At 37.3% G+C, this 13,484-nt stretch overlaps 1 protein-coding gene across 2 annotated transcripts in view; it reads left to right on the top strand.

The window, feature by feature from the left end:
• Positions 1 to 13,484, top strand: part of TMEM39A (transmembrane protein 39A) — a 29,370-nt gene that overhangs the window by 2,054 nt on the left and 13,832 nt on the right. For both annotated transcript variants that reach the window (XM_005674954.3, XM_018041693.1), the window contains exons 3-4: positions 7,188 to 7,410; positions 12,140 to 12,223. In XM_005674954.3, coding sequence (XP_005675011.1) covers positions 7,188 to 7,410; positions 12,140 to 12,223 — 307 coding nt within the window. The remainder of the gene's footprint in view (positions 1 to 7,187; positions 7,411 to 12,139; positions 12,224 to 13,484) is intronic.

Genomic DNA, 13,484 nt, shown 5'->3' with positions numbered 1-13,484 from the left:
GTCTTAAAAATTACTTTGTTCAAAAAGTTGAAATGAATAAACTTATCAGCTCTAGCCTAAGCATCTTAAGATTTGTGTCATATTGCATGAGAATAAAGAATTTGATTTTCTTAATGGAAATTTATCTCTGTTCCTAATTTTCAAAAGTTAGAATGAATTATTTTAAAAATTATCCTGAATAATTTTTCAGGAGGTTTGATCATGTCGCAGTAGAAAGAGATGGTTTTTCCTAGATTGTTTGGTCAAGATAATTTTTTCTTTTTCCCTATCTGAATAGCATTTTCTCTGGCCTGGATTCTAATGTTCACAGCTAGCTGTCAGTACTGCTCTTGTCTTTTTAGGCTCTCTTGATGTTATTTGTTTACCTCTTTCTTTCTGACCTTCCACCCCAAGCTCTACTCAGTCTTCAGAGTCAGTTCTGATCTTGTCATTTTAGTGGGGTTCTCCCTGAAGTTCCAGTTTGAAGGGATTTTTCCAGTCTCTGATTCTCATTAATGTTCAATCCAAATTTTGAATCTACATATGTAGACAGAGTACTTGTAATTTATTCTAGAGTAATACTTTTACTCTCCTGTTCTTATGGATTTCCTTATTTTAAAAATGACAATACTTTCTGTTTCATAAATACTTTCTGCTTGGAAATAAATGAAGTAGTAAATTGCAGTAACTTTAAAAAACTTTACTCTGAATTTACCAAAATTTCTACAAATAACATTTTTTTTTAATAAAGAAAAATTTTTTAATGAGGATATGTAAAAATGCTCTTAAGGAAAGGTGCTCTCAACATAGAGACTGGGATGAAGGATGTTTCCTATTTGAAGTTCATGGCTTAATTTTACGAATATATACTGACTACTTATTTAGTGATTCAGTGCTTTCAAATTGCCATAGAAAATTACAGCTGTGCCTATCTTGGCTTTCAAGGTTTTCGTTATGATTGCCTTGATTCTCATTTAACATATATTTCAGCTTTCCTCCTTTAACATATATTTCTTTAGCAATTAATTGGAATGGTGGGGAGAAGGACTTATTTTTCAATGGATTAGAATAAACTGAAAAATAAGAATTGCTCATGGTTTGAAGTCACTGAAACTGTTACCGAGGGATTATTTTGTGACATTTTTACCTAAAGGGGTTATTTTGGAAGAAGACAGTTCTGTTTCTTTTTCTTTTTTTCCCCTGATTTTATTTATTTATTATTTTTAATTGAAAGGTAATTGCTTTACAGAATTTTATTGTTTTCTGCCAAATATCAACATAAATCAGCCATAGGTATACGTATGCCCCCTCTCTTTTGAACCTTTCTCCCACTCCCTCCCTGTCCCACCGCTCTAGGTTGATACAGAGCCCCTGTTTAAGTTCCCTGAGTCACACAGCAAATTCCCATTGGCTCTCTGTTTTACAGATGGTAATGTAAGTTTCCATGTTACTCTCTCCATACATCTCACCCTCTCATTCCTCCCTCTTGCTCCCCATGTCCATAAGTCTGTTCTCTATGTCTGTTTCTTCATTGCTGCCCTGCAAATAAATTCATTGGTACTATCTTTCTAGATTCCATATAAATGCATTTATCTTTCTCTTTCTGATTTACTGTGTTTCTCGATGGGAAAGAAGCAGCCTGGAATAGGTTGTTTTATAAGACGTGGGGAAAAGATATAAAAAGTGTGTCTAAAACCAGTGTTAAATAGTCTAGAATATAGTTTTAGGAGGTGTGTTTCTAAAGAAAAGCAATGTCCACATGTGGAGAACTCATTTCTGGAGTGTCTGTATTGAGGAGAGAAGTAAGTAATTGCTTGAGTTTTAGATGATGTATGTGGTTCTGCAAAACAGAGATCAGCTGAAAAGAAAACATTTGCCATGGTTAGATGTTTGTGACTTGTTTGGTGAAATTAAACTTGAGAATGTCAAAGAGCTAGTTTGGTGACATAATCAAAATTGAAATCTATTCTGTCCTGCTTTCCACCTGTGGGGAGCAGGAATTTGTTCTTGGGACTATGTGCTTAGATGATTGCCTTCTAAAGAAGGAGAATATACTGTGGACTTCTGAGTTTTCTAGGGAGCTTTTATTTGAGGGAGAATCTTGAGAAGAACTAAGAGTGGTTTTGTTTTGTTTTGTTCTTGCATACTTAGTTAATATCACCAGAGCATGTTCAAATGATCGCTGTTTTCTGTCTCTTTTAGTTCTTTTTCATTCCTTTAAATTTTTCTTGACTTATCTATTTTCTTACCTAAAATGTGCTGCTTGCTAGCTCCATAAAGGCTAGTCTTTAGGTCTGCTGTGTTAACTCTTTCCTGCATACAAGGACAAAACGGAGTTCAGCATAATTCATACTGTTTGCACAGACAGTTTAGGGACAGTAAGCCACTCTTATGATTTAGAGAAACTTTTGTGTCAGTGGAGGAAACTGTTTACCAGTCAAGTTTCCAGATGCCAGTCTCGTAGCCAGTCCTTTCTACAAATTGTTACGCTGAACACCTGCTTTCCTCTAGTCTGGAATTTTGGTAGTGCTACCTAAAGAGTGTTTACGTGGTGAGGCTGGCCTCCAGTAAAAACGCTGCTTGCTTAGTAATGAACCTCCCTGGTAGAGGGACTCTACACATGTCATAACTAGTTGCTAAACTAGTTAACAGCATCATATATGACTCCATTGAGAAACCCTTGGAAGTTTGCACTTGGTTTCCTCAAGACTTTGCTTGTTACCTTTTCCATCTGCTGGTTTTGATTTGTATCCTGCTGCTGTTAGAAATTGTAGCTGTGAACACAACTACATGCCTGGTCTTCTGAGTCCTCCTAGCAAATCATCAGCTTAGGCATGATTGTTGGGACTGCAGCCCCGTTTGAAAGAGAATATTCAGTGTTAGCACTGAGGAAATTTCTTTAAAGAGAATCTTTTCCAACTCGTGTATTATAAATGAAGAGACTGAGGCTTAAGGATGTAAAGTTATTGTCTCAAAAACCACAATTGGGGGACTTCCCTTGTGGTCCAGTGGTTAAAAATCTGCCTTCCAAAGCAGAGGACATGGGTTCGATCCCTGGTCAGGGAACTGAGATCCCATGTACCCCAGGGCAACTAAGCACGCACACTTCAACAAAGACCCAGCATAGCCAAAAACAAACAAACAAAAACAAAAAACCCACCACTGGTTAATGGGAAATCTGGGACTGGAACTCTCCCTCATTGTATCTCAAACCTTTGTGTCACTTTGCTTTTCTTAAATCTGTTTTATATTCTTTCAGAGGAACAATGCTTTTAACTTTTCTTAAGTGATTTCTCTATAAATTTTCTCAAATTTTTCTGTAATTTTCTGACACGTATTGACTAAGTCTGTTTATGTTAGCTCTTTTTTGTTTGTTTTTGGTTTTAAAATGCTTTGGTCATATACCCTCTCAAATTTTCAATGTGTGAAAATACTTTCCTCTTTCTCTCTGATGCTCTGGATCACTTTATTTGATGTTTGTCTCTTTGTCTTTTGGCTTGAAGTATAATAGCCAAGGTTGTATAGGATGTCACAAATACAGATCTTTAAGAAAAAGCTTTTTTAACTGACAAAGCAAAAGACTTTATTGGAAAGGGGCACCCAGGTGGAGAGCAGCAAGGTAAGGAAAGCCCGGAGAACTGCTCTGCCACGTGGCTTGCAGTCCCGGGTGTTACAGGTAATAGGGTTAGCTTTCCAAGTTGTCTCTTCCCAGTCATCTTGCTTTGCCCATATTTGATCTGACTCAGGGTACTTCCTGGTGGCACACTCCATCTTTCAGCCAAGATGGATTCTAGCATAAAGGTTTCTGGGAGGTTAGAGGACATATTATGGGCTGGCATCTCCTTCCTCCTTTCGGCCCTTCCCAAATTCTTCCAGTTAGTTTTCAGCAGCAGCATCATTTTCCTTATTGGGATTTCCTGTTCTGAGACAACTCATGTAAGCAGTTATTATTATGCGAAGGTGGGTGGTTTTGGTCAATGGTTCCCTAACATCTTGATTTCTGATTACAAGTGGCTTACTGCCCAGCAGGGGAGAGAATATTTCAGTGTTAAATGATAAATGTGATAGGGGAACTGGGGACCAAATTTTAATGGGCATTCAGACGAGTGGCACTTCTCCAAATAGAGGGGAGAAGGATTGAGTGAATCCCTTTTTTAAAAAATTTTTATTGGAGAGTAGTTGATTTACAAAGTTGTGTTAATTTCTGCTATACAGCAAAGTGAATCAGTTATATATACACATATATCCACTCCATAACCATATAGATCATTAGAGTATTGAGTAGAGTTTCCAGTGGTGTATAGTAGGTCCTTATTAGTTATTTCCTTTATAAATGGTAGTGTGTATATGTCAATCCTAATTTCCCAGTTCATCCCTCCCCTCCACTTCCCCCTGATAACCATAAGTTTGTTTTCTACATCTGTGGTTTTCTGTTTTGTAAATAAGTTCATGTATAGCTTTTTAAGATTCCACATATAAGCTCTCTATCATACAATACTTGTCTTTCTCTGTCTGACTTAATGAGTATGATAATCTCTGGGTCTGTTCATGTTGTTGCAAATAGCATTATTTCTTTTTTTTTGTGTGGCTTAGTAATATCCCATGGTATTTATGTACTACATCTTCTTTATCTGTTCCTCTGTCGATGGACATTTAATTGCTTCCGTGTCTTGGCTGTTGTAAATGGTGCTGCACTGAACATTGGGATGCTTGTATCTTTTTGGATTATAGTTTTCTCTGGATATATGTCCTGGAGTGGGATTGCTGGATCATATGGTAGTTTCACAGATATAGATCTTTTGTGCTTTGTTTTGAATATTTTTCTTGAAGCCCAGAGTGTTAATAACTTTGTTAATGGCAGAAGCACATTAGTCTGCTTTATTTAGGAAAATTCTATGAAAACTATTTTAACCTTTAAATCATAACAAATAGTTTAGCATATACTTTTGACTGAAGAGGAATAGGAAATTTTATTTGTTCTAGAGAATATTTAGCTTGTTCTAGAGTAGAGACTCCTCAGAATTTTTTCCCCATATTTTGTGATTAAATGGAGTGAGGCAATAGAATGGTTGCTGGCATTATTTCTCTCCATTCAAGTGCACCAACTTGAACAACTCCAGAGAGAATCTTTCATGTCCTATTCTTTATGTATAACACTTCCTGGAGTTGCGTAGTACTGTGGCCCAGCTCCCAGAACAGATCAGAGGGCATTGCTTTGTTAATGATTAATTTATGATTGAGCAGATGAAGTTTTGAGACCTAGTGGTAGATCACAACCCACTCCTTGGTAAGCTTGCTGTATTGCAATGTACTCTGAGATTGAGGGGAAGAAACTTTAAAAATTTTTTCCAACCCTTACCCATCCCTGTTCTTCCCTTCTAGAACTCTCCCCTTCTAGTTTCTGCCGTGGTATTCTTAACTATTCAGAATGGTTCAGAATGAGCAGAGTTTATATTCCCATGAGTCACTTTAAGTGCTGTCAGTGTCCCATTCTAATGCTAGAATTCTATATTTGGAAATTTTGGAGTAAAGTGGTAACACTAATGTTATTCCCTCTTTTGGATCTTCTTTGGAAATAGCCAAATGAAGCCTCTTTTCCTTGTTCTGTTAACATCATAGACCCTTAGATCGCTTACTGTTCACAGGCATACAAATAATGGGAAATTGTATTCTTTAGCCTTATCTTATCATTTTAGATAGTCCAGCTCATTGTGACCTATAAGAGAGTGTAAAAGAAAGAATAAGATAGGGGTTAAAATTTCTACATTTTAATCTGTGTTTTGAGAGAGCTCCCTCTTTTTCATGACTGTATTGGTCTACTGTCTTCTCAACCTAAAGGTAAATAATTACAGTGAACTAGGAGAAGTACCTGGAGAAGGCAATGGCACCCCACTCGAGTACTCTTGCCTGGAAAATCCCATGGACGGAGGAGCCTGGTGGGCTGCAGTCCATGGGGTCGCTAAGAGTCAGACATGACTGAGCGTCTTCACTTTCACGCATTGGAGAAGGAAATGGCAGCCCACTCCAGTGTTCTTGCCTGGAGAATCCCAGGGACGGGGGAGCCTGGTGGGCTGCTGTCTGTGGGGTCGCACAGAGTCGGACACGACTGAAGTGACTTAGCAGCAGCAGCAGCAGGAGAAGTACTGTCTCTGTCCTTAAGATTATGATGATAGACAAAAAGATGTATACAAAAAGTTACATATGTTACATAAGTATGAAGAAATTATGTAACAATTTTTTGAAAATTTAACAATTGAAAAGTGCAATAAAGGCATTGTTTAGGTGTAATAGTGGCACAGAGGAGAGATGAATTGATTTTGATTGAGTCAGAGTAATCTTTTAGAGGTTTTGTTTGGTTATTTTAAAAGTCTCGAATTTTCTCTATAAATGTATATGTGAAGGGTCAGGGAAGGTGGTTTTAGAGGCCATTGCTGGTAAGAGGAATATTGTGTACAAAGCATATGTATATATATTCACAGATAGCAGATAGCATGGGTAGTGTTTAGGGTGCGTGTGGAGGAGTGATAAGAGATGAGACTAGTCTGTTAAGCAGAGAGCCTCAGGAATAAACATTGTTGGGGTTATGCTACTAGCAGTAGAGAGCATTGAAGAGTTTTAGGCAAGAGAGTATACTATCAGAGTTTCACTTTAGAAAGATGTTTAAAGGCAGGTTGAAGGATTTGGTGAAAATAGACTTGAATTTAGAGGGATTACTACAGTGGTTCAGGTGAAAAATGGCAACTCCTTGAACTAAGCCTGTGGGTTCAGAGAGGAGAGTGCAATTTGGAAAAAGATTTATGAAGTGGAGTATATATGATTTAGAGAGTGATTTACAGAAGATTCCTAATATGATTCCCAGGTTTCTGATTTGGGCAGCTAACTGGGTGGGCCATGGACTATGATCAGGGCTTTAGGAAGAGAAACACAGATGCCCAGTAGACAGCTTGATGACATGGATCTAAAATGCATCAGTGAGCTTTATGGAGAGAAATTTTAGTTTTCAGCATATAGGAGATAGTGGAAGCCGTGACCACGTATTACATGACTGAGAGAGTGTTGTAGAGGGAAAAGAGAAGAGTGAAAGGTCCCAGAGTCTTGAGGAAGGCCAACAGTTAAAAGTGTAGGTGACTAAGGAAGCAGGACTCCTTTATGCTCTTTGACACTGAAAGGTATCACCATTTGATTTAACTGTAGTTTTCTCTTTTCAGGAATGGTAGTGCTATTGGCCTTCCGGTCCCACCTATCACAGCCTTAATCACCCCAGGTCCTGTTCGTCATTGCCAAATTCCTGATTTGCCTGTGGATGGAAGCCTGCTCTTTGAATTTCTCTTTTTCATCTACTTGCTGGTTGCTCTGTTCATTCAGTACATCAACATCTATAAAACAGTGTGGTGGTATCCTTATAATCATCCTGCCTCTTGTACTTCATTGGTAAGTCTTAATAGGCCTCTAAGTTCTTCACGTTACTTAGCCGAGAAACTAGTTGGAAAACTTTCATGTAGAAATTATTTTTTGTGGAATAAAATGTTTTTGTATTAAAGTACAGATTACTTTCAGAATGTAATATCATAAAATTGTTAAATATCTGGCTTTGGTCCATAACCAGAGATAGGAAAAAAATATAAAGAAAACATGGAAAACATTTAAGTAATTTATTATAACAGTATCACAAAAAGGTTTTGATATTTAGCTTTCTCTGCATCCAAGGTGGATGGTATCTGTCCCTGATTACCAGAAAGAGAAAAAGAACATGGGGAAACATAAAGGAGAGTGTTTTCATTTAGACCAGGTTCATATCATTTTGACATGTATCTGCTCCTAACTATAAGAGAAGCTGGACAATATGGCCCCTTTGCTGAGTTCACTGTTAACCACGGATAAAATTGGGTTCCGTTACAAAAATAAACTAGAGGCAAGAACTAGCTATCTCTGCTGAAGTACATCAAAATATATTGTAGGTTTCTTCTGCTCTCTTTCCAGTTTTTAGGAACACTGTGGTAATATTCCAGTTCAGGGTAGTCAGGTGACCTGGTAGGTAAGTGGTTGGCAATGGAAGATTTGGATGGATGATAGAGATGTGCTCTAAGAGAAGGAAGACTATTATCCTGGTAGCTTATATTGTCTGAGACTTCTAAATGATTAGAAAGTCTCCCTGGTCTGGTGAACATAGGAAATGTGGACCAAAATATTCAAGACTGTATGAGAAGGGAATAAACAATTTATTTTAAACATTTGTATCACTTGGTTGCTCCTAAAATTAACTGTTAAGAATTTTCTTTCCGTATTGATCATCTCGGCTTAATACCAGGTGAAGAAAAGTTTAGTTTCTTTATTTTAAGAATTATAATGATTTAGTGCCAAATAATATGCTTTTGTTTAAATAGTTTTTTTTTTTTTTCTACCTGGATTATGAGTTTATTGAGTATAGGAACCCTACTTCATTCATCCTTCTTTGGCCATGGTGTTACAGAATGAGAAGGTTGGATTAGATGATCTTAAGGCTTCTTCCACTATGTAATTCTATAATCTGAATACCCGTATCATAACAGTGACATTGGCAAATACTTATTAATCTATTTACTATGCTATTTGCAAGTATTATCTCATTTATTCATTCTGAAAACAGGTATTACTCTATGATTCCCATTTTATAAGTGAGAAATATGAGACCTAGAGATTATGAAACTGGCTTAAAATCACATGTGACTGCTATGCTCTACTCCCTGTATGTATTCTTAATTTACTCCATGAGTACCTTTGGTTAGTTCATTATACTGTTTCCACTTTGACATCCTATGGAAACTTCTCACTTACTGAATTTTCAGGTTAATCACAGAACTCTTACGGGTCAACTTCTGACAACTTCCTAGTCAATTTCTGACAAGAGTTCTTGTAAAAGTCTGTAACAAATGTTGCCTTGAGATGAAAGGAGCCAGCACTCCTGTTACAGTTGGGAAGCTGCTGACTCTAGAATTATGCTTCCTTTGCTGTGACTCATAGCACCAAAAGTGGGTGCCTTTTACCCTGCCCCTCTCCCGCTTCACTCAGTTTATGTGGTGCCTTGTGGCTGGCAGATATTAAATCTAGTGAGTTCAGTTACAGGAAAGTTTGGGCATGCAGTTTTTAGCTTTCCAGTCTCTGCAGTAGAGGAAGGCACACTTTAAGGAGAGTGTCATGTGAGCTGCCTAACTTATCTGTCACATATAATCCTTGATCACACAAAGCTTAAAATTTAACTCTGGACCTGTAAGTAGCATATGTGGAATAGCAAATAAGATTTTAGCTCATGAATCTGAAGGCCTGCATCAGTGAACTGTTAAAGATGAATGGGCTGCCATAGATCTGATTCCTTCGTGCCACTGAAGGAATTCAAGCCTAGCCCGTAACAGCTTGACTGGGACGCTCGCCATGGGATTTACATTTCAGCTAGTGGTTTGTCTCTTTTAAGCTTTCTTCCATTAGGCATGCCTGACTCACACGCTTGTCAAATTTATATGTTAGGTTTTCCTTTTCCAGATTTTAATTATCAGAAAGAAACTGTGGGCACCTGAATATGTAAAATATCATTCTGACTATCAAACAATTATCTGAGTTAGTCTTAACCCTAAGAAAAATACAAACTAGTAGTAGTATAGGAAGTTATTCAGAATATTCAAGAGTGGAGTGCTCTGATTAATCAAATATTCTGGTTTGTAAAGGTTAACCAAACGTAAATTACTATTTTTCAATGATTTACAATATAAGTGTGTTTAACAACGAAATACCTTAGGCACTTAAATTTTTTTTTATAAAAAAATGTCTTAAATGGACTGGTGATACATATAAATAAGACCCCCAGACATTAGCTAGGGGATGTAGTGAATTTGCTTACATTATTTTAAAGGAGTAGGATGAGCATGGAGGAGTCTCAAGAGGGGATAAATAATTGTTAGGATCTGAACACTCCAGGAGTTGGTGAGGGACAGGGAGGCCTGGTGTGCTGCAGTTCATGGGGTCGCAAAGAGTTGGACACAACTGAGCGACTGAACTGAACTGAAACACTTCCCTGGTGACTCAGATGGTAAAGCGTCTGCCTACAAAGTGGGAGACCTGGGTTCGATCCCTGGGTCAGGAAGATCCTCTGGAAAAGGAAATGGCAACCCACTCCAGTACTCTTGCCTGGAAAATCCCATGGATGGAGGAGCCTGGTAGGCTACAATCCATGGGGTTGCAAAGAATCGGACGCGACTGAGTGACTTCACTTTCTTTCTTTCTAAACACTTAGAGAAAAGGAAATAGTCTGAGAAGCAGTAAGCCATTCATTCTCTTGGCATTCTGACTGCTTTACCTTTAAAATGTATCCCAGATCTGGCAACTCCTAATTGCTGCTGACTCTGTTTGAGTGATCATGTTTTCTCACCTGAATTTAAAGTGATAGCTTCTTAACTGATCTTTCCTCAATACAATATATTTTCTACACAGCAATCAGCATGAGAATTTTAAAATACAAATAGAATCATGGCATCTTTTGCCTAAAACACTCCTATAACTCCCTCTTAGGAAAAAAAAGTAAACTCAGTCTTTATTGCTCATTACCTCATTTGAGCCTTCTTGATGATTTTGAGACATACCAGGCATATATTTTCCTGCCTTCAGTTCAGTTTAGTTGCTCAGTCGTGTCCGACTCTTTGCGACCCCATGAATCGCAGCACTCCAGGCCTCCCTGTCTATCACCAACTCCCAGAGTTCACTCAGACTCACGTCCATCGAGTCAGTGATGCCATCCAGCCATCTCATCGTCTGTTGTCCCCTTCTCCTCCTGCCCCCAATCCCTCCCAGCATCAGAGTCTTTTGCAATGAGTCAACTCTTCTCATGAGGTGGCCAAAGTACTGCAGTTTCAGCTTTAGCATCATTCCTTCCAAAGAACACCCAGGGCTGATCTCCGTCAGAATGGATTGGTTGGATCTCCTTGCAGTCCAAGGGACTCTCAAGAGTCTTCTCCAACACCACAGTTCAAAAACATCTATTCTTTGGCGTTCAGCCTTCTTCACAGTCCAACTCTCACATCCATACATGACCACTGGAGAAACCATAGCCTTGACTAGACGGACCTTAGTCGGCAAAGTAATGTCTCAGCTTTTGAATATGCAATCTAGGTTGGTCATAACTTTTCATCCAAGGAGTAAGAGCTATGTAATTACTTTTTCTTTGCCTGGAGTGCTCAGCACCTGGTCTTCTCTTGGCTGGTGCGTTTTTGTCATTCAGCTGTCAGCCTAAATGCCACCTTTAGCCAAATGTTGCCTTCTTAGAGATATCCTTCCTAATCACCAGTTTAAATTGGTTCTACACTTCCCTTCCCAGTCATTATTGTTTTTTTTCTTACTAGCAACATAACTGAAATGCTTTTGCTTGTTATCTTCTTTATTGTTATTGCCCTCCCTTCTTAAGCAAACTGGGTGCCCAGCTCTTATTTATTGAATGAGTTGAGAAATTCTGGAAGGAGAACTGTAGAAACTTAGAGACCTTTTGATAATAAAAATTAAAATATATCCAATTTTTTTGCCATTAATGACTTTTTATTTTATTATTACAGTTAAATATACAGACTTAGAACTAGAAGGAACCATACACATCATGTAGGTAATGCTGTCATTGTATAGGAAGAAGAGATCAACATAAGACATGTTTCTAAATCAAGTTAAGGGAAAAGACTGAATGTGTTGATGTATCAGTGAGTTAGGGAGTTTAGGTTAATAGATGCCCAGTTAGATTAATTTAAGTTTTCTTAAAGAGAGACCAACTACAGTAGCTCTTAGAGACTGGAAATTTAAATTTGACACTCATTATAAGTATAGCATTTTAGATAAATTATTCTTGTCATAATTCTGCAGGTTGGTACTTATTAACCCAAAACTTCAGTCTTTTCCCTTTAATACAGTAAACTTGCAAGAACAGAGAAGATTGCATTCCAGATAGTTTAAAATAGTGTTTTAAAAGTTAAAGCAATTTGTCATGAAAGAAGGAGAAGGTAGGTAGTCTCTTTAAGGTCTCCCGAATTGCTGCGGTCTGTAAATGTAAGGTGATATAAGACGACCTTTTGAGGGGGCAAGCTTCTTCATGTAGTAGTTACCGTTGGATATCCATATTTCTTTCTGATGTAGTTATTTGTTTCTCTTACAGAATTTTCATCTCATTGATTACCACCTGGCAGCATTCATCACAGTGATGCTTGCAAGGAGGCTTGTATGGGCCCTCATCTCAGAGGTAACAGCTCATTCACTGTATTCTATCAATTGTAGCTAGAGCTGGTCACTAGGATGTGTTCAGGTTGAAAATGTGAAGTGTCAAAGTATAATTTAAATGCTGTTATAACTAATTTCTTTACTTTCACGTGAACTGTGCCAGTTTTTTTTAAAAGGTTTTCTCATAATATATTCAAAGTTCAAGTGTGATATACTAATTCAGCTGTTAGAAATTTTATTTGTCCAGTAGGAACTTAATTCTAGCTTCTGAGTCCTTCAGTATAATCTTTCTAATTTTGATAGTTACAGTAAAAATACGATGGATTTTATGTAATTGTTACTAGGGAAGGTTGCATCTAAAACAGTGATTCAAGTAACATTCACTTGGAATTATTTATATACCATTTGTGGAGTTGCTAGCAAGAGACATTTGAGTTTATTAAAACTTAGAATTTTTAAAAGACAGCATCCACATTTGCATAGGACTAACCTAATTAATTAAAAAGACGATGTTAACATTAATATGATCTTTTTATGAAATGGCCATTGTTAAAATAATTATTTTATATTTGTAAACCCCAGTGAAGAAGATAAATGTGTTTTTTAAAATTTTATCTTATGCCCTATGCTGCTGCTGCTGCTAAGTTGCTTCAGTTGTGTCCGACTTTGTGTGACCCCATAGACGGCAGCCCACCATCCCTGGGATTCTCCAGGCAAGAACACTGGAGTGGGTTGCCATTTTGTACTCTATAAATGAATACAAAAACAAAAAATGTTAACTTAGCTAAAATGGCTAATAATTTTAATTTGTTTTTAACTGTTTTAATTTGTTTTCATTCAATGATTTTGAATAAATCATTGCTATAATCACAGCTAACTTAGGGTCAACTCTTTTCTTCTAAAACATACATGGGAAGTCTGTGTCTGCAGGCTCTGATTTTCAGGAACTTTATTTTTGTGAGCACAGAATAATTGTAGATAGTTAAGTCATAATCTGAAAGCTATTTGAAGTTAACTTTAAAACATTGATAGTAAGAGTGCAGGTTTTTTATGGTGAGAAAGGCTATCTATGATTTTTAAATCCCAAGGTCCTTCTTTAGGTCATGAAATTAGGTTCTTGCTTTTGGATGTTTGAGAAAGTCTCTTCTTTCTTTAGAGAACTCAGTGGGATTTTATGTTTACATCTGTTAAAAGAGGCAAGGATTAATTTTGTTTCATCTTTTCAGTTACTTAGAAATGGTGCTTGTGTATGCCAGATTAGTACGTAAACCCTTCTAGTTAGT

This window comes from Capra hircus, chromosome 1 (genome assembly GCF_001704415.2).
Source record: "Capra hircus breed San Clemente chromosome 1, ASM170441v1, whole genome shotgun sequence".
Lineage (NCBI taxonomy): Eukaryota > Metazoa > Chordata > Mammalia > Artiodactyla > Bovidae > Capra > Capra hircus.
This window is presented reverse-complemented; position numbering and strand designations above follow the sequence as displayed.